The sequence below is a fragment of the Sorex fumeus genome, unplaced genomic scaffold (genome assembly GCF_029834395.1).
Source record: "Sorex fumeus unplaced genomic scaffold, SorFum_2.1 ptg000018l, whole genome shotgun sequence".
Taxonomy (NCBI): Eukaryota; Metazoa; Chordata; class Mammalia; order Eulipotyphla; family Soricidae; genus Sorex; species Sorex fumeus.
In genome coordinates, this window is record NW_026606075.1 from 21,512,346 (window position 1) to 21,531,655 (window position 19,310).

Sequence of the window (19,310 nt, forward strand, 5' to 3'; positions counted from 1 at the left end):
CGTATTTCCTAAGACTGGGTGAGATGGGTGGTTCTCTTGTGGATGTAGTTGAATTGCTGGCTGGGGCCATAATTTGAAGGCTGGCTTGGTGTTGGAGGATCAACTTTTAGTCTTGTGGCTGCTAGCAGGAGACTTCCGTTCCCTCGAAATTCCGTTCCTTCTTCTTAGGGCTGCCCAAATCTGGCAGCTAGTTTCTTCACGAGTGACCCAATAGAGTAAGGACAGAGAAACTGGAGGGGGGAGGAGGTGGAGCGAGCGAGCGAGAGAAAGAGAGAAGAGAGAGGAGAGAGGAGGGACTGAGGAAGGAGAGGAAGGAAGTGGAGACAGTATGCCAATGATGAACACTACAGAGTCTCATAATGTAATCTTGGAAATGGCATTCCTTCTATTCCACCGCCACAGAGACCATCATGGTACAAAGTGGGACAGATACAAAAAGAGTGTGAATACCAGAAGGGTGGTAATTACTGGGTTACCCCGAAAGATAGCTAGTATTTTATTCGCCTCTTTTATTCTTATATTCTATTCTTTTTCTTTTATTCAGAAAAAACAAGCATTGGTGTTCACAATGAAGCACCTGAATTTGACCTATTTCTTCATTTGTCAGAGCATAAAAACCTGGTTGTAATTTTATCAACAGGAATTCAGAAAATGTTTCCCAAGAGGTATTTAATGTTAAATTTCATCTAGTTTCAAGCTAAATCCAAATCACAGAACATAAACAAAAGTAGACTAAGGAGACTGGAGACTGGAAGTTGGCTCGGTGGCCTGAACTTAAAAAAAAAAAAAAACTACTAAAAATTTGATGTGGGGAGTGGTTGGAGCAGTAGTGCAGAGGGGAGGATGTTTGCTTTGCACACAGCCAACCTGGGTTCACCCTTTATGGTCCCCAGGCATTGCCAGGAGTAATCCTTGAGCACTGTTGAGTGTGTGCCCCCTCTAAAAAAATTTTTTTTGATATGGGGGCTGGGAGACAATATATATTTAGAATACATGCTTGGCATGTGACCAACCTGAATTCAACTCCTGGACCACATGGTCCCCTAAGCATTATCGATGCATCCTGGGAGGCCCGAGCATCAGAGGCCAAAGCAGCATCAGATCCCAAGGTCCTTGCACTAAATTGCCAGTCCAGTTGGCAAAGAATCACAGGTGGGACCCTGAAACTTCCCAAAGTACCACTTGGGAGCCCACCAGCTCCCCCCAAAAAATCTGGTTTAGAAAAACTAATGCATCTGAGTGAAAAGCAAATTCAGAATGGCGAGGCATCATTCCTAAAGCTAACAAAAACATTTTAAATTTAGCTCGAAAATTTAAAAACCCTGTTTTAATCATCAAAATTTTGTTATGAGAAAAATAATTGTCCTACTAAAACATATGGCTATAATTCTAATAACAGATTTTCTTCTTGTCTTTCTGCACGTACGATGCTTTTATCAATGAGTAAAAGTGGTCTGACAAAACAAGAATGTTTAAGAGTCTAAATATAAACCACAAAATTCAAACCAAGGGTTGATACTGTTTTTTTCAGTGTACACAGCACGCTCATTTTATGACTTTAAAAAAAAAATAATACGTGGAGTGTTTTGATGTTTTGAGGGGAAGGGGTTTGTTTTGGGTCACACCCAGCTATGCTCAGGGATGACTCCAGTGATGCTCAGTGGACTATATGTGGTGCCCAGAATTGGACCAGGCTCGGCTACTTCCCGTGACCTATCTTTCTACCTCCAAAACAGGTATTTATACTTGCTGCTACTGCACCTAAACTTTGGGAAATATACAGGGAACAAACAAAAATCATTACTTGTTGAGAGTGGAAAATAGAAAAAGAAATACATACAGGTTGAGAGGTAAAAGTGATATTCTTAGAGTTTTGAATTTTATATACTACATAATGAAACATTTTCTAAAATCACAAAAGAAAAATGAAAGTAGAAATCTGTGATTTACTTCAAGGTGAGTTATCAAAGTTATGCTTACTATTTAAAAAGTTTGGTTTAATAGTGACAATTTCTTTTATAAAATGCTATCTCTAAATCTAGACTGCTATAAACTTAGGCCATTTATAGACACCATAGTCAGGCTACTACTTCTATAACTGAATTATAAGGTGAACTACTCACACGATACAGAAGACTCTTTACAATTCCTTAAAAGTTCAGGGCTTATATATATTATTTTTTATCTTTTTACTGATATAGTATTTACTTTTTAAATTCTCAGCTCTTGCCTAGACAAGTTCAATATCCAGTAACACACAGGTTCTCAAGTTCCTTCAACTGCTGTTATGGATATTCTCCTGCACTGTTTTCCAACTGCTTTATCCACATTTATCTATTTATTACAGTCATTCACTTCACAGTTTTTCTTCCAACAGGGGAAGAACTATTCTATTCATCTGTCAACCAATGATACCTAATAAAGTGCTCTGCACAAAGCAAGCATCTAGACACAAACTTTGCTAGATGATTGCATAAAACAAACAAGTTAGATTTTACTTAGTGTTACAAATGCAGAGGGGGAAAAAAGTAGTATTAAAAGGCTTAAGACCAAATTAGATCATTTCAAACTGAGTACAAAGAACCATTCTATTTCTTCACCTCAAAAAAATATTCAAGGAAGTACGAATGTGAAGATCATCATCCAAGAAGTAACACGTTCACACATTTGAGAACACCTACAAAGATGCTTTAAAATATGCCTACAGATTTTAGGCACATAACTCCAATTTTTATTAAATGTGGGAGACTTTCTAAAAACATATCCAAAGTTGTCCACTGGTTGTTAAAAATAACTCACAATGTGCCATTCCTAACACTGTTAAATAATTACACTGTTAGAAGAAAGCAAATTGAGTTTGATATGCAATTCTTTTGACCCCATATCATATTCCAATAAAACTGCAAGTTATTACATGTTGCTTTCTTATTTTTAATTTTTTTTGGTTTTGGTGCCACACCCAGTTGTGCTGGGGTTTTCTCCTGGCTCTGTGCTCAGGGATCCTAGTGGGACATAGCAGACCATATGGGGTGTCAGGGATCAAACCCATGTCATCCTCATGCAAGGTAAATGTCCCTATCCACTGTACTACTGGCTTCTTGTGTTGCCTTTTAATACCTGCAACACTTTACATTAAGGAGCAGCTAGCTCTCGAAGATTGATAGTCTCCTCCATACTCTATCTGTGGCTATACTACAGATGTGACTTAAATTTCTCTCTCCTAGACTGAGACTTCAGATCGTGAGTTATAACCCTGACTTTACCTTCAAACTAAGATGCTTCATAAATATTTAGTTTCTTTTTTTTTTAGCTATACAATGAGTGTTTTTGATTAAAAAAAAAAACTATGTATTCCACATAAGAATAAGACATCAATATAATTACCTTTTATAACTTAAAAGAACAGAACTAAATTATGTCCTTTACTTTTCCAATGTAGTATACTTCTGTTTTGCTGTTTGAAAAAGAAAGCTCTGTAACAGTCTCAAATATGTAAACTTATGTTAATACCCTATTATAAAAATAATGATCACATAACAAATCTTAAATATCAAATAGTAATTTGTTAAAATTTATATTTAACACAGTGGTGTTGATGAAAAATGCAGAGTTGCTAAGAAATATCTTAAAAGGAAATAAAACAAAAAACCTATTGTTGAAGCTTCATTTATTGCTACATAATGACTACTTGAAGGATCCCCTGGACTCTGGTTAATCTCTCTTAGAAGTGGTAAGTGGGGGGGGAATCCTTAGATGGGGGAGTATATTTAGATGGAAAGAAGGAAAAAAATCACTGAGATACAAAAATATTTCCTATTTATAAATTATTAAGGATTTATAAAACACATACCAAATGACATTCTTGCTATAAAACAATATACTTAAATATAGAAGCACAAAATCTTGAAGCACCCACAATTTGTTTAAGAATACCCATTTAATCAGGAAAAATCATATATATATAATAATTTGAGAAGAAAAAGGCAAAGTTCTGATTTTAACTCAGAGTAAGCATGGAGGTAGGTGTACACTCCAATTACACAAATAAATCATCTGCCTTAATCAAAGAATCATTTAAGTGTAAGATCTGCAAACTGTTCTATGCTGATGATTAACATTTTTAATAGACTTTAGAAACCAGTGCTCTAATTGGCATATACGCAAAACAGTTATTTCCTTCATAAGTTTATATCTGAAAAAAACCTTCATTAAAATCATTCTTAGCATGAAGAGGTATATCTAAATACAGACACTTTGGCTTAGCGTTAAAATAACACAGTAAATACTACAAACTTCTCACAGAATAAATCTTTGTCTTTTTAGTACTTATGTGTAAAGCTTCAAAATCTGAATCTCTTAACTTTTTAGAGATTTTTAATTGTTAGTTAATTAAAAAGACCTTTTACTATCTGAAAAGCAAAGATTAAGAGTTTTCAAACATCTAACATTACTTTTAGTGTTTGTAACATTTCAGCATTAGAGCTGGATTTAGTTTAAACAGTCAGTTTTTAATATATGACTCATGTCCTTCCACTAAAAAAGATTTTCTATGATGAAAAATACTAATTCTATTTCTAATGGTAAACTATTAGAGCTAGAAGTTCCACCATGGATCACAGGGATTAGAGCACTATCTAGAATATTCAGATAATGTTGAAGAAGAAGCTGGCCTTCAGATCCTGCCTGAAATTCAACCTGAAAAACAAACAAAAAAACCCTTCAATTCAGAGGATGAAGAAAACATTTAAAAATAATATTAGTTTAAGCATATTAAGAAAATACTTGCTATTTTATTAATACCTTTTACATTATTCTATGTTTAATCCATCTAATTCATGAATTATAATTGTTCCTCTAAAAGACAAAGAAATTAAAAAACAGATACTAGGTACTTAGGTTTCCTCTCAATGAACATATAAATGCAATGCAGGGCAAGGCTTTCAATTTGCTGTATAATATTAAAGACCTGAATTTAATGTTGCTGGGGAAAACTAACAATTTTAACAATGCTGACTCAAATTAATTATCAGATGCTTCCTTAAAATAGAATTTTAAGATAAAAACTGAGACAAAATCCTAAGTTTTTCCTTCCAATTTAAAACTAGAGCTGGGGAATGTGGCTCTGTGGTAGTACTCTTGCCTTGCATTTGTGGGGAACTGGCACTCCCAAGGATCTCCAGGAGAAGCCCCCATGCTGAAGATGGCCCCCAAACCAAACTACGCGTTCACGGCATCCTGGCTAAAGAAATGTAATCCTTCTGTGTATGAACTTGCTCATGTTTAGATTAACTATATGCATGATGAATCTGCTTTGAAATTGATTGTATTGGGTATTAGAAACAGTTACAAAATAATAACAGATTATTGTATTAGCTATGAACTGGAAATTCAAAGAAAAAATGACAGCTCTTAGATGATCATCAGTAACTGTAAGAAAAACGTACATTCAAGTAATCTGGTATATTAAATTTTTCACCAAGTTCAAAAGTTTAATTACATAGTTCTGTTGATAAGTACAGAAGAGCTATGCTACAAATTGTGATACAAATATAAGTTGGCATAACCTCTATGCGAGATCAGATGGTAGTGTACATTCTATGGAGCAGATATTTGTATCTGGCAATACTACTTTGAGGTATCTTTCTTATATAGTCACATTTAGGAAAAAAAATAGTATGGAAAAATATAATCAGTGTGTACCAATGAGTACAAACCAAAATGCGTAAGACCAGTTAAACCAATTGCTATGTTTAAATAATCAACTATCCAGCTACTAAAGAATGAAAACTAATATGAAATAACTCTAAAATAACCTTTTTTTAAATTGAATCACCATGAGCTAAGATATCTTAAAGAAGCACACAGTAAGAAAAAAATAACAATGTAAAAGAGGTAACCACACAAATTTATCTGCTCATACATGAATAAATTTGCCAAGAATACATAGAACAGATGAACACTGATTGCCTGACCAGAAAGAGGAGTATAAGGATAAACTAAAGAGTTGAGGTCAAGGGGTAGGCAGGAAACCTTTCCAGGGTTATTAAATTATGCAACTTTTCTGGGTATTATTTACATTACAGGCTGAAATTTGCATCTCAAGGACCCACACCAATAAGACAGATTATAGTGTGAATGTTGCTCTCCAGAAATGTCCAGTGAAGCAATCCTGCTATACATGCACTTGCAGACTTTTGCAATTAAAAGCCGTAAAAGCAGGGAAGATGTCTCCAAGGACTGAGAACACGCTTTGCAGGTGAGAGGCCCAGGTTTGATTCCCAGCTCTGCACGGTCCCCTAAAAACTGCCAGGATTTAACTCCTGACCACAGAACTCAGAGTAGTCCCCAAGCACCCCTCCCCCAAACAAGAATCAATAATCGAGTTAGAATATATAAAAATCTACGTATCAAGCAGAACTGGTGTGGAGGAGGAAATAATAGGTATAATAGGCCCTGTGAGTCCATGTGGCCAATCAACTGCATTCATACACAGCTAAGCTTATTCATTAGTATATGTCTCAGGCTGCTTTTTGTGTTGTAATAACAGAATTTGAATCCTAGTGATACATGTCTTAGATATATTTTAATCCTACAATGCTTAAAATATTGACCACCTGTGGTAGTTTTTGACACACTGGTAGTTGTGCATGTACAGTAACTTTGTACAACAAAAGAAGATATTTGCAGTTGTGTAAGTGCAAAAAAAATCAGTATTTTTTAAAAAATACTGCTTTACTGCAAAAAATGTATGTAGATAAAGTACATTCTGGTCTTCGCCAAAAAGGTTTGCTTACCTTGAACATTATAGGAGATAATGCATATGAAATACTGATGCAAATTTTACTTCACAATAATTTCAAACTGCATTGTATCACTGTGCTCCCATTGTTCACTGATTTGCTTGAGCGGGTACCAGTAACATCTCTGTTGTGAGGCTTGCTGTTACTGTTTTTGGCATATTGAATACACCACAGGGGAGCTTGCCAGGCTCTGTTGTGCGGGCAGGATACTCTCAGTAGCTTGCCAGGCTCTCCAAGAGGGATGGAGGAATCAAATCCAAGTCAGCGACGTGCAAGGCAAACGCCCTACCCGCTGTGCTATCGCTCCAGCCCAATTTCAAACTATAGTTAAAAAGTTAGTTTAATAATACATTAATTTAATTTTTTTTCCTGTGGGGCGGTTATACCTGGCAGTACTCAGAACTTATTCCTGGCTCTGTGTTCAGAGATCACTCCTGGAAGGGATCAGGGACCCAGGAACTGAATCAGGGGTGGCCACAAGCAAGGCAAGTGTCTTAACCCTTTTACTATCTCAACAGCACCAAGACATTCATTTTTCAAATTTTTCAAAAACTTGTCTCACCATATCAGTATCAATGGAAACTCTGAGACCAATTTTATTCATCCCATTATCCTTTAGAGTTTTCAAGTGAGGGCACAGTGCAGCACTACAAGCCATGGCTATTTCTTTTGCAAACTGGTAACAATTTGGTGAAATGGATAAATCTTGGTCCTTGAGAAAGTAGAACACCTGAAATGTATTTAATTAGAGAACAAGGTCAATTAAGATTTAAGGTAGCTTTAAAACAACAATTGCTAACTTAAGAACATTGGTGAACACATCACTAGCCATTAGGGAGATGCAAATCAAAACAATAATGAGATATCATCTCACACCACAGAGACTGGCACACATTCAAAAGAACAAAAGCAACCCGTGCTGGCGTGGATGTGGGGGAAAAGGGACACTCTTTCACTGTTGATGGGAATGCCCACTAGTTCAGCCTTTAAAAACTAGAAATTGAGCTTCCATATGATCCCGCAATACCACTTCTGGGAATATATCCCAAGGATGCAAAAAAGCACAGTAGAAATGACATCTGTACCTATATATTCATTGCAGCACTGTTCACAATAGCCAAAATCTGGAAACAACCCAAGTGCCCTACAACAGATGACTGGTTAAAGAAACTTTGGTACATCTACACAATGGAATACTATGCAGCTGTCAGGAGAGATGACGTCATGAACTTTGCTTATAAATGGATAGACATGGAGAGTATCATGCTAAGTGAAATGAGTCAGAAAGAGAGGGACAGACATAGAAGGACTGCACTCATTTGTGGAGTATAAAACAATATAACATGAGTAGATAAACAGGACAGATAGATTGCTCCATAGCTGGAAGCCTGCCTCATGAGCAAAGGGGAGCAAAGGGGAGAAGGCAGCTGGAATAGAGAAGGGATCTCTAAGAAAAAGATGGCTGGAGGAATCGGTCGGGATGGGAGATGTGTGCAGAAAGTAGATAAAGGACCAAACATGATAACCTCTCAGTGTCTGTATTGTAAACCATGATGCCCATCATGGGGAATCATGTCTGCCATGGAGGCAGAGGGAGGGTGGGAAAGGGGGGTTATACCGGGGATATTGGTGGTAGGGAATGTGCACTAATGGAGGAATGGGGGTTTGATCATTGTGTGATTGTAACCCAAACATGAAAGCTTATAACTATCTCCTGGTGATTCAATTAAAAAAAAAAGGCACATTGGTGAACAGTACTCAGCATTTTTGCAGTGGCATTACTCCTGGCGGTGCTTGGGGGAACATAGGGATGCTGAGTATCAAACCCGGGTCAGTCGCATGCAAGGCAAACGCCCTACCCACTGTGCTACTGCTCCAGCCCCTCCCCTCTCCCGGCTACCTTTTTGATGCCTAAGACAGAATTTTAATTTCAATGTTAGTGTCATGAAATGTACTAGTTAAGGGCATACACACACACATGCATGCACACACCATGTACTCTAAGTTAAAAACTTAAAAACCAAAGATTATGTAACATGGGAGAAGCTGACCATTTTTTGCAAAAAAAAAAAAAAAAAAGAAATTTTAGTTATTAACTTGTGACTATGAAAGTAGGTGACCTTAAAAATTTATAGTTAGTCACGGTCCTCCCGTTGTTCATCGATTTGCTCAAGCGGGCCCTACTGGGGCCCGTCTCCATCATGAGACTTGTTGTTACTATGTTTGGCGTATCGAATATGTCACGGGTAGCTTGCCAGGCTCTGCCGTGCGGGCGAGATACTCTCGGTAGCTTGCCGGCCTCTCCGAGAGGGGCGGAGGAATCGAACTCGGGTTGGCCATGTTGGCTGCGTGCAAGGCAAACGCCCTACCGCTTAGAAAATTAGTAACCTGTAAAAGCCTGGTAAACTCAGTTTAGAAAACTAGTAAGTCAATTCTGTAAGATTACCATTTATTGTTAAAATGTTAAAATAAAATTATAATGCTTATAATCTCTATAGCCTTTATCTTTTTTCTCTCTTGTACAAACATAAAGTCACAAAGGATATGTAAGAAATTTAATAACACTGAATTCTTGGCTAGGTCGTAGAAGGAAGGGCAGTAAGGAGGCAAGTGAAAGGGTCAGGAGTCCATAGTTCTATCTTTTGATATCCTCTCATTAAAAAAAAAAATAGTATGACTTACAAAAATAGCTTCATGTGAATGATTATAAACTGATGTGTTTTGTAAATTAAGAGAAAATATGGTCAAATAACATTCTACTGTACAAACATGGCAATGCAGTCAAGACTTAACTATTAGCTGGCAATACCACAATATAATGGCCTGAAATAATCCTGTGGCTATTTAAATATCTGAATATTTAAAGCAGTCTGGGGTGGAAATACATGTATCTCAAGGCAGTGTATAAAAATTATAATGTCAGATACTGAAATATTCAATTATCTTCGAGCAAAAGAACAACAACAACAAAAAATACCCAACCCCTCATCCAAACATAGCATGTAGGGAAAATCGTCTTTCCCATTTACCTCAGTACACTTAACAACTTTCTCATCTGTTTCAAAATCTGCATCCAATTTTATTTTTTCACTTGGAAATCCTTGTAATGATTTTCCATCCACAGAACTAATGACACTATAGAATAAGACAAAAGAGAATTATTTGTACCACAAAACTTCCTATGAAGTCTATTATTGGATTTAAACAAATGGAATGAGAAAAAATATGAAAATAAATTTAAAGCAGTCATAAGATCTCAATTATAAAGAAAATAATACTATAATTAATACTATAGTTCATATTCATTTATAATTTCTTGATTCTATAGCAAATTGTATCTATTTTTTTCATATGTCCAATTCAGGCCAGCATTTAAAATACCTTAGTTTCCAACAGAAAAGCTGGCTCATAAATTTCAAAAATTCTATTTTGAATCCTTCTGCATGGGCCCTCTTCTTCCTTCTTTGCTCCAAGACCCCTTAACCAATCTCCAAAAAAGGGAAAAAAAGGCAACTAAAAGGAAGATGGAGTGGCAATAATATTCAGTAAATCCTCTACTGAGTTTCTCAAAAAATGTACTTATTTGCACGTAGAGTGAATTGATATAATACACAATAAACAAGCAGAGGAAATTCGTTACTACACAAAAAAACATATTACATGACAGAGAGTGTCTTAATTTTCTCTGCCCTAACACTAAGAGCATACTGCTACATAATGAACATACACTGGCCCCCTTACAAACTGACCATCTTTTAGTAATTTACAGCATACTGAACAGAAAGACTATTCATTAACTGGACTATAAGCATTTAAATTGTCACTGTAACTGTCCTCCCGTTGTTCATCCATCTGCTCGAGCGGGCCCAGTAACGTCTCCATTGTGACAACTGTTACTGTGTTTGGCGTATCGAATATGTCACGGGTAGCTTGCCAGGCTTTGCTGTGTGGGCGAGATACTCTCGGAAGCTTGCCAGGCTCTCCGAGAGGGGTGGAGGAATCGAACTGGGTCGGCCATGTTGGCTGTGTGCAAGGCAAACGCCCTACTGCTGTGCTACCGCTCCAGCCCAAGCATTTAAATTAAGAGTATATTAATTCTGTATTTGTAAAATATCAAACCTTTACCCTTATTCTGCCAATTACATTTTAGTAACAAAAAATTCCTACCCTTCGTTTCCTTTTTCTTCAGAATCTACCCAGCAGATATCCACATATTCCCTTAGGTCTACAGCATCAACTTTTCCGCAAGTAATTTTAAAGTCTTTTTGTTCTCGTAGAGCTAGCCGCAAGCCATCCATGGTCTCTGGAGTTATTTGAACCATTAAGCCATCTAAAAAAAAAAAAGCTATGTTAGTATTTCTTCCCCTCCCCTCCCCCAAATATTTAATCACCATGTAATTATAAAGTTATTCCTATTGAGTGTCAGGAATACACGGACACAATACTGATCCCTTCACCAGTGTCCACTTCCTTCCATGGATACCCGCCCCCACCTCCCCTGCACACACGCATTTGCCTCCCACCTCGCAGTCTGCTTCTACAAGAGGCACTTTTCTTTTCTTTTCAAGTTTTTACAGTGTGACTTACAACAGTGCTGTTGGCAGGATTTCATATATAACACTTTAATCAGCACTGCCGACTTAAGTCTGAACAATTCCTTTCACCATAGTCGTTGCCCCCTGCAAGTCTTATCCCTCAGCCCCCTTCAGTGGCATATTTTCGACTATCAGTTCTCCCTTTTTTTTGGTTTCCACTATCTGTGGGCATCAGTAATTCCATCGTGATGTTTCCTTATATCCCACATATGAGAGATCAGTCTGTGTTGGGCTCTCTCCCTCTGACTTCATTCACTATGGTACTCTCCAGGTTGCTCCAGGGAGCAGAAAATTGCAAGACTTTATCTCTTCCAATAATAGAGTAATATTTTATTGTGCTCTGCCGCTATGGGCTGGAGCGATAGCACAGCGGTAGGGTGTTCGCCTTACAAGCGGCCAACATGGCTGACCCGAGTTCGATTCCTCCGCCCCTCTCGAGAGCCCGGCAAGCTACCGAGAGTATCTCGCCCGCACGGCAGAGCCTGGCAAGCTCCCCGTGACGTATTCGATATGCCAGACACAGTAACAACAAAGTCTCCAATGGAGACGTTACTGGGCCCACTTGAGCAAATCGATGATCAACGGGAGGGCCTTTACCTTTACCTTATTTTATTGTGCATATATACTACAGTTTCTTTATTCAGTCATCTATTTTTGGACACACTGTTTCCAGATTTTAGCTATTGTGGATAGTGTTCCAAGGAAATCCATAGGGAAGCAAATGTCTTTTCTCCACTTTTTTGGGGGCGTTGGGGTACATTCCAAGAAGTGGAATGCTAAGTCAAAAGCAAACTTAATTTCTAGATTTTTTTTTTTATAAATGTCGACACAGTTTTCCCGAAGGAGTGGACCAGTCAACATTCCTACCAGCAATGAATGGTAGGAATTCTCCCTACATCCCCACCAGTATTGGTTATTCTTATTCTTTTAGATATGTGCTAGCCTCTGTGGCGTGAGATGGTAACTTTTGTTCTAGATTTGCATCTCCCCGATGATTAGTGGATGCTGAGTCTGTTTATTTTTTTGTCTTTTGATCATTTGTATTTCTTCCCTGAAAAAGTTTCTGTTCATCTCTTCAAATTCTTTGATGGGGTTAGATTTTTTTTTCCTTGTAAGATTCTACTAGTGTCTTATATATCTTTGCTATTAACCCCTTAACCAATGAGTGATGACAAAATAATTTTCCTCATTTCCATGGACTATTTCTGTATCCTAGTCACCATTTCCTTTTGAAGTGCAGAAGCTTCTTATTTAATGTAGTCTGATTTTGTCTATCTTTGCTTCACTTGCTTGGTCAGTGATATTTCTTTTTATTAAATACTAACTGATATTTTGAAGTCATAAAAACTGCTATCAAAATATGCCCTGTGAAAGACAAATACTTTTGTGGTTGTTTTACAGAGCCAGGGATCAAACCCAGGGATTCACACATGTGAGGCATGCACTCAATCACCAAGCTACTACACTACTTTCCCCAGCCCAAGATACAAGTTTTAAATCATCTACTGGATCATTCTAATAATCTAGCATCTACTAGATTTCTCACTAGGAAATAAGAAAAATATTTTACAAGGTTTTTTTGTTGTTGTTGTTTTGTTACAATTAAGAAAGTAAAAATGAGAATTTCAACTTCTGGTTATGATGAAAAAAAACAGGTATAAACCAATCTTTCATAACAATCAACCAAAAAAAATTAAAGTAAAAACCTAGACAAAAAATAAAGGCAGTCTGTTCATGTACTAGCAACAGAAAGTACAATACTATAATCCCTAGAGGAGGGCTCAAGCAGTAAGCCACAATTACCAAGGCTCTCTGGAGAAAGGGATAATTTCTGCACAGTATGAGAAATACTGAAAAGCCTGAAAACATACGGTAAAAAGTAAGAAATGTACTGGATACCTCATATTTATCATCATAATGACAATTATGTAGCACTGTAGTACTGTCCTCCCATTGTTCATCGATTTGCTCGAGCGGGCCCAGTAACGTCTCCATTGTGAGACTTGTTGTTACTGTGTTTGGCATATCAACTATGTCACGGGAAGCTTGCCAGTTTTATCAATTTTATGATAAAACTGAATCATAAAGCTCACTTAAAGCTTTCAGAAGGAAACACACACTGACAGATATCTAGACAAAAGGATTTATAATCACTGCTTCTATTTGGGAGTCCCAGTCAATACCAAGAAAAAGTAATAAAAAACAAGGGTCATAAAGAAACAAAACTGCCATTGTTTATTTCTTAGTTACACAGAAAAACTCCAGAAGATTGTACAGTTAAATTATTCTGATTTGTCATTCTCACTTCTGAATTTTCAGCAGTGCAGTTGGTTACAGTTGATACTCAGATGGTGGGTATGGTGCCTGAAACTTTATTTTAAAAAGTATTGTAAATCATAGTGCCCTTAGGAAAAAAAGGAAAGACAAGCCAGAAATAAACAAATTTCCACATACCAGCAACAAATAGATAAAACAGATAAAAATACTAAGGAAACTTTATATCAGCAATAAAATTAAGTCCTACAATAAATTGAAGACAGCCAAAGTAAAGGATAGGAGCACTGAAAATGGAAAAGATGCCAACTTTCTCAAAATTAAACTAGTAACTAACTATAACTCCAATAAAAATTCCAATGCCCTTTTTAGAAACCTCATCAATTAATTCTAAAATTAATGTGGGAATTCAAAAGGGTTAGAGTGGCTAGGGAATTACTGAAAATAAGAGTAAAGCGTGCTGACACGACAACACAGTGGGTAGGGCGTTTGCCTTGCAAGCGGCCAACATGGCCGACCCCGAGTTCGATTTCTCCACCCCTCTTGGAGAGCCCAGCAAGCTACCAAGAGTATCTAGCCCGCAGGGAAAAGCCTGGCAAGTTACCCGTGATGTATTCGATATGCCAAACACAGTAACAATTGTCACAATGAAGAGTTACTGGGTCTGCTCGAGCAAATCGATGAACAACAGGAGGAAAGTGACAGTGAAGAATAAGGCATGTAGGGCCAGGGTGATAGTACAGAGGGCAGAGCAGTGGCCTTGTACACGGCCAACCGGGTTCAATCCCCAGCATCTTATATGGTCCCGAGACTATCAGGAGCAATCCCTGAGCACTGCCAGTTGTGGTGCAAAATAAAACAAAACCAAAAAAAAAAAAAAAGATCAGTGAGACACTCGAGCAAGCGCTTGCCTTGCATGTGGGATTGTGCACCACATGGACCCCTGAACATCAGAGGGTACAGCCCTGGAGGACCCCAAAGCACCACCACATATGGCCTAAAGGCCCTGAGCACTGCTAGTACCATTGTTACTAATAGCAAAACACAACCTAAGAGTAAAAAAAAAAAAATCAAGAGAATGAATAACTCAGGGAGAAGAAAGCAAGCAAGCATAAACAGATCCAAATATTGGTTATATTCTTATTCTTTCAGTGATGAGTTCACGAAAGCTTGTTGCACAATGTTTGTGACTTTCAAATATTCTTTTACAGATACCTTTAATGTAAATGGAAAACATCTTTATATTTTAACAATTTCAAGAATGAAAGTCTTACCTTCAACTATGCTGGACTTAGCAAGAAATCCTGAAGATGTTTTTAGAGCACCATTGAATACTACAAAACTTGCACCTGTCACTGATAAAAAATATATACATACAATTATGTTAAACCTACCCTTTTTTATTTTATATGGTCATGCATAATGTTGACCATGGCACATCACTCAACAAATGCTATGTCCCCATTACTTACAGAGCCAACAAAAAAAACAAAACAAATAAAAATATTGCCTACAGGTAATTTAATATTTATATCAATAACTGATGGGGTAATATACTATTTAAAATGTTTGTGTCAAGAGCCAGAAATATTGCCCCATAGTTGGAAGCCTGCCTCATGAGCTAGAGAAGAAGGCAGCTGGAATAAAGAAGGCACCACTAAGTCAATGATGGTTGGAGGAATCGTTCAGGATGGGAGATGTGGAGATGTGTGCTGAAAGTAGATAAAGGACCAAACGTGATAACCTTTCAGTATCTGTATTGCAGACCATAATGCCCAAAAGCAGAGAGAGTATGGAGGAAATTGTCTACCATGGAAGTAGGGGGAGGATTGGAAAGGGGGTGGTATACTTGGGGACATTGGTGGTGAATATGCAATGATGGAGGGATGGGTGTTTGATCAAAACACAAACATGAAAGCTTTGTAACTGTATCTCACAGTGATTCAATAATAAAAAAGGAAAAATTAAAAAAAAGAAAATGTTTGTGATGAATAAGTGTGTGTGTCGGGGAGGCAGAAGAACTGGTGCAGTGAGTATGGCATTTGTTTGCCTTGAACGGCGGCTCACCCGGGTTCAATGCCAGCATCCCATATAGTCCTCCCTGCACCGCCAGGAGTGATCCTTGAGTGCAGAGCCAGGAGTTAAGACCTGAGCATTGCCAGGTATAGCCCCAAAATAAGGACAAATAGTGAGGGGAACACTTAGGAAAATGAGGGAGGAGAAAAGTGCCTGCCACAGAGGCAGGAAAAATGCCTGCAACTTTATAATTCATCATAATTCAATTAAAATTTTTTTGTTAAAAAGATAAAATAAAATGCTTGCATCAGACTGGAGAGATAGTTTGAGATTAAAGTGCCTGACTTGCCTATGGTGGACCCCAGACTGATATGTAACACTACATGCGATTTCCAAGCACTGCCAGGAATGATCCCTAAACTTAGGGTGAGGAATAAACACTGAACACCTCTGTGACCCCCAAAAGCAAAACATAAAAATAAAATGTTTCTGTCAGTGTTAGTGAGTGTGGGAAATAGAAGATCCACAACTGAAGGAGCAAAAATCAAAACAATTTCTACGGAAGGTTTCATAAAGAATATATCAAAAAACGGCTGATACTGATTTGGCTGCCTGTGGGGAAGGGGAGATAATAGTTTGGGGGGTCAATAAATTCTGCACTGCATCTTCAGACTTTTTTCCTTTTATTACTTTTTAAAAATTATCTTCTGGGCTGGTGCAACAGTATAGCAGGTAAGGCACTTGCCTTGCACGCAGCCAACCCAGGTTTGATCCCCAACATCCTATATTGTCCCCTGAGCACTACCAGGAGTGACTCCTGAGTGGTTGTCCAAGAGTAACTCCTGAGCATCACCTAAGCATGTATGGCCCAAAAAGAAACAGAAAAATGTTTTCAAGTTTACCTACAAATGAATATACAAAGAAAATATTTGATTGGTGGCTAGAAAGTACCAGATCATTTTAGAATAATGTATGGATTTTATAGAATACTTATTTCCACTTAACTTTCAATCTGTTAGGGCCTCTACTGCAAGAGGCAGATGTAACAGATGTCACTGAGGCCATTCAACCAGAACCAAGAGTAGTTATTGGTTAGACAATATGCTCTCTTTATTAATTTGGGGGAGGCCACAGTAGAGATGCTCAAGGACTACTCCCAACTCAGAGTGATAAACGATAAATAAATGATAAGTGGTGGACACGTCTTTATCATTTTTATAACCCCAGTCATTTAGAGTTTTATAAATCACTCATCTGTGTGTCTTCCATGATCTTCTCCAAACAAAACCAAAGCAGAGCACAAACAAATGCAAGGAAAAAAAACAACAAAAAACCCAAAAAGTCATCCCAGAAAAAAAACAAAGTCTCTCATCTCCCACTCAGGACACACTAAACCCAAAGGTGTAAACATGATCATGAACAAGTCTTAAGTCTTTAAGTCACAGACAGTGCAAAAAAAACCGGCGCATTTTAAAATGTTTGTATAACCACAGTGTAAAGCATATTGCTTTATTACACCAATTTAATAAATACTCTTATATATGAGTACAGATACAGTTATCCCCTTTGAAATGAATCATTTATTGACGTGGTTTTAAGAATCAATAGTAGGAACCCACTCTCACCTTTTCTAGAATGGCCAGTGGCACTGTTGGCCTGTGTTTGATAACCTCCATCATTCTGTATACAGACTAGATGAGAATCTGCTTCTGTACTAAAACTAGCTCCAATGCTAATAACATGCTCATTAGAAGAATTTATCACTTTTATTACCTGAAAAAAAAAAACACATTCATTTAGAAACGTTTAAGATTTTGTGTCTTTATTAGTTACAATGATTCTAAGAGCCACATTTCTAGCCAGCTGCATAATTATTATACTTTCAGCTGTCTTCCCTGAGAATGTAATAGAGGGGTTAGGGAAATAGTACAGTGGGCAAGGCCCTTGTCTTGCACAAGACCGAACAGGGCCCGATGCCCGGCACCCTATATGGTCCTCTGAGCCCCGCCAGAAGAGATCCCTGAATGCAGAGGCAGGATTAAGTCATGAGCACTGCTAAGAGTGTCTCAAAAAAAAAAAACCAGTAACATCAATAAAAAAAATGCAATAGATAAAGTGTTTTAAGATAAAATCACCTCAATTACTGGATAACTAAAACAGCAGGAAAAGAGATTTAAAAAGGTTACGAAAATGCTTATGTAAGGAAATACTATGTTCAGTAATTACCTTCAAAATCTGAATAAAGCAGAAACCAGGGGTGCAGGACAGTGCTAGGGCACATACCTTACAATATGTATGAGACCGTGGGTTTATTTGATGAGCAGCAATGACAAAAACTTTGTTTCTGGCTCACCCCCAACAGTGCTCAGGCCTCAGCAGTGCTTAGGGCTTACTCCTGGCTCTGCACTCAGGGATAGCACCTGGTGGGCTCGGGGGACCAGACAGAGTGCCAGGGATCAAACCCAGGTCAACTACATGCAAGGAAAGCATTCTACCTGCTATTCTATCTTTCCGCTCACTCTCCAAAAAAAATTTTTTTAATAAAGCAATACTTACATCATTATATTTTTTCCGAGGTATTTTAATGCAGCTTTTTCCCATTTCCATATGAATCAATAGTTGGTCTATATTATGCAAGGTATACTGGTAATTTCGGAGGTCCTACATTGGGGGAAAAAAGGGCAGTTTCAAAAACCCAAAGTAACTATTCATGAACATTACCCATTCAAAAATATCCTTTCAAGAGAGATAGAGGAAAAGTAAGAGAAAAGTACCTGTGGACAATGGTGGTGGGAAACGTACATTGGTAGAAAGACGGGTGTTGGAACTTAAATGACTGAAGCCCAATCACAAAAAACTTTGTAACTGTGCTTCTCACTGTGGTTCAATTAATAATAATAAATCCTTCCAAGAATATCATCAGAAAGCAGTATGAAATTAAAAATCAACTAATTCTTACAGCTACTCCACAGTAACACTTAAAAAATAAATTATGAGGAAAAAATTCTGCAGTATTTGGGGGCGATCTCTTTTTAGTTATAGTTCTTCTGAAATAAAAGAGGTCTCTAAACTAACATGTAAATAAAAATAGATCCACTACAATATTTTTCTACAGTAAAAGGTAAACAGAATTCTAGAAATTAGAGATAGAAGGGAACCTCAAATATCACAGAATAACTCTTATTAAAGATGAGGAAACTCAAGCCATGATTGACTAAAACTGATTAATGAACATTTTAATTGAAATTTTAATTTATTAAATTAAAAGTTATTAAATTTAATTAAAATAAAAATTAAAATAAAAAAATAAAAATAATTTATTAAATTAAAATTAAAATTTTAAAAGCTCCAATGCAATGTAAAACTTGCAATGTAAAACTAGTAAAACAAAATGTAAAACAATGTAAAACTTGCAATGTAAAACTAGTGCAATGTAAAACTTGCACTACCTAAATGTGTTAAAAAGAACTGTGGCAAAATTAATCAAAAAGCAATTTTAGAAGTAGGTAACAAAACTTACGAGAAATTATGTTCTAAAAATAAATTCAAGGGGCTGGAGAGATAGCACAGCGGGTAGGGCATTTGCCTTGCACACGGCTGACCAGGGTTCGATTCCCAGCATCCC

The 19,310-nt window shown here is 37.3% G+C and overlaps 1 protein-coding gene across 1 annotated transcript in view; it reads right to left on the reverse strand.

The window, feature by feature from the left end:
• Positions 1 to 14: 14 nt before the first annotated feature.
• Positions 15 to 19,310, reverse strand: part of ZFYVE16 (zinc finger FYVE-type containing 16) — a 54,456-nt gene continuing 35,160 nt past the window's right edge. The window contains exons 12-18 of the mRNA XM_056112518.1: positions 18,242 to 18,346; positions 17,311 to 17,458; positions 14,944 to 15,024; positions 10,968 to 11,130; positions 9,830 to 9,935; positions 7,363 to 7,530; positions 15 to 4,695 (exon numbers count right to left, since the gene is read on the reverse strand). Coding sequence (XP_055968493.1) covers positions 4,534 to 4,695; positions 7,363 to 7,530; positions 9,830 to 9,935; positions 10,968 to 11,130; positions 14,944 to 15,024; positions 17,311 to 17,458; positions 18,242 to 18,346 — 933 coding nt within the window. The 3' untranslated portion in view covers positions 15 to 4,533. The remainder of the gene's footprint in view (positions 4,696 to 7,362; positions 7,531 to 9,829; positions 9,936 to 10,967; positions 11,131 to 14,943; positions 15,025 to 17,310; positions 17,459 to 18,241; positions 18,347 to 19,310) is intronic.